This window comes from Malurus melanocephalus, unplaced genomic scaffold (assembly GCF_030028575.1).
Source record: "Malurus melanocephalus ecotype Western Australia unplaced genomic scaffold, MMel_1.1 scaffold_2525, whole genome shotgun sequence".
NCBI classification, from domain to species: domain Eukaryota; kingdom Metazoa; phylum Chordata; class Aves; order Passeriformes; family Maluridae; genus Malurus; species Malurus melanocephalus.
Window position 1 is genome coordinate 701 of NW_026625757.1, and position 1691 is coordinate 2391.

Consider the following 1691-nt stretch of genomic DNA (forward strand, 5'->3'; position numbering starts at 1 on the left):
GGGGAAGGCGGGGGCGGGAAGGGCAGCCCTGGGCACAGGGAGGGGGCAGCGACACAGAAGGGTCGGGATGGGGACAGGTCCTGGCAGGGGAGGGACGGGATGTCCCCGGGGGAGTGGTCGCCTTCCCGGGAGGGGCCTGAGGGGACCGGGAGACCCCCGGRGACCCCGCTGAGGCTGTTATGGGGAGTCAGGAGCGGCTCACGGGGCTCAGGACTGACCCGATGGCTCTGGGCAGTGACAAGGGGATGTCCCTCCTTTCCCCACCCCTGGCAGTGTCCAAGGCCAGGCTGGACATTGGGGCTGGGAACACCCTGGGACAGTGGGAGGTGTCCCTGCCATGGCTGGGGTGGCACTCGGTTCGGGATTTAAGGTCCTTTCCACCCAAACAGCGCTGGAATTCCGTGATTCCCTGACCGGGGCCGTGCACCGGCGGGGCTGGAAGGTGCCACCAGCCTGGTGTCCGCAAGGACAAGGACTCGGTCCCCAAAGGCACGGCCGGAGTCTCCCGGGGCTGGCCTGGATCCGCGTGCCCAGCGCGAGGCTCCGGAGCAGGAGGAGGGGTTAATTACAGCCTGCGCTAATTGCACCCCTGAGAGCGCCTCATGCAACACAGCTCCCGGCTGCCAACTGGGCCAAGGGCTGGCACCTCCTGCAGGTCGGCCTGGCAGCGGGGGGTGACACAGCCCAGCCCCCGGCAYCTTGGGGACCTTGGGGACAGAYGCGGGGTCTGGGGAAGGCAGAGGGCAGGGACGGGGAGCTCCAGGTGGAGCAGGGACGGGAGCGCCGGCACCRCATCCCCGCGGGCATCCAGGATGCAGATCCCTTCCGATGATCTGATGCACCGCGGGGAGAGCTTTGGATGCCAGCGGGTGACTGGGACACCCAGGCCGGGGTGATGGCACCGAGCCAGGAGCAGCTTCCGCCGTCCCCACCGCGGAGAGTCCCTTTCCCAGGGCTGGCATCCCGAGATCCCCCGGACAGGGACAGTTCAGCGAGCAGAGCTGATCTTACCGCTCTGCAGTCACCGCGATGGCTTTTAACAGCCCGGGAGGGCCTTGCCAGGTGACACTCGRGTGATTCAGGGTCCTGCTGTGACTCACGGCCACTCTCCACCCTTGGAGGGGTGTCCTGCCCCCACCTGAGCCGCTCCATCCACAGCGAGCCTTCCCCCGGCCCAGCCCCAGCCGCCCACACGGGTTCCTCCCGATTCACCCTCCACGCTCCCGGCAGCCGCGGTCACTCGCCGGGCTCCCGTCCCGGGACGCGGGCACAGCTCCGGGCCGGTGCCACCATGGATGCGCTGCTGCTCCCGGGGCTGCTGCTGCTGCTGCTGCAGGGGCTGCTCCTGCTGCTCCCGGCAGCGCTGCTGCTCTACCGGCACAGCCCCGCCTGCCAGTACCTCTGCAAGATGGCTTTGTTCCACTGCTGGATCGTGGCCACGGCCACCGTGCTGTCGCCCTTCGCCGCCTTCCGGGGACGCTCCGTGGAGAACATGAAGTCAGTGCGGGCTGGGCGCGGGGGGAGCGGGCTGGGAATCCCGGGAATCCCGGGAATCCCGGAGTGCCGTGCTTTGTGGCCGCGGGCTCTGTCCCGCGCTGGATGTGCCCGCAGCTGGGTGACAGCCGGTGGCAGTGCCCGGGGCCGCACCGAGGGCTGTGGTCACATCCATGCGGTGATGCAGGCGTATCCTG

The 1691-nt window shown here is 69.2% G+C and overlaps 1 protein-coding gene across 1 annotated transcript in view; it reads left to right on the forward strand.

Annotated features, from left to right (window-relative positions):
• Positions 1-1110: 1110 nt before the first annotated feature.
• Positions 1111-1691, forward strand: part of LOC130587827 (1-acyl-sn-glycerol-3-phosphate acyltransferase alpha-like) — a gene marked incomplete at its 3' end in the record, with an annotated part of 6259 nt that continues 5678 nt past the window's right edge. The window contains exon 1 of the mRNA XM_057388796.1: positions 1111-1498. Coding sequence (XP_057244779.1) covers positions 1292-1498 — 207 coding nt within the window. The remainder of the gene's footprint in view (positions 1499-1691) is intronic.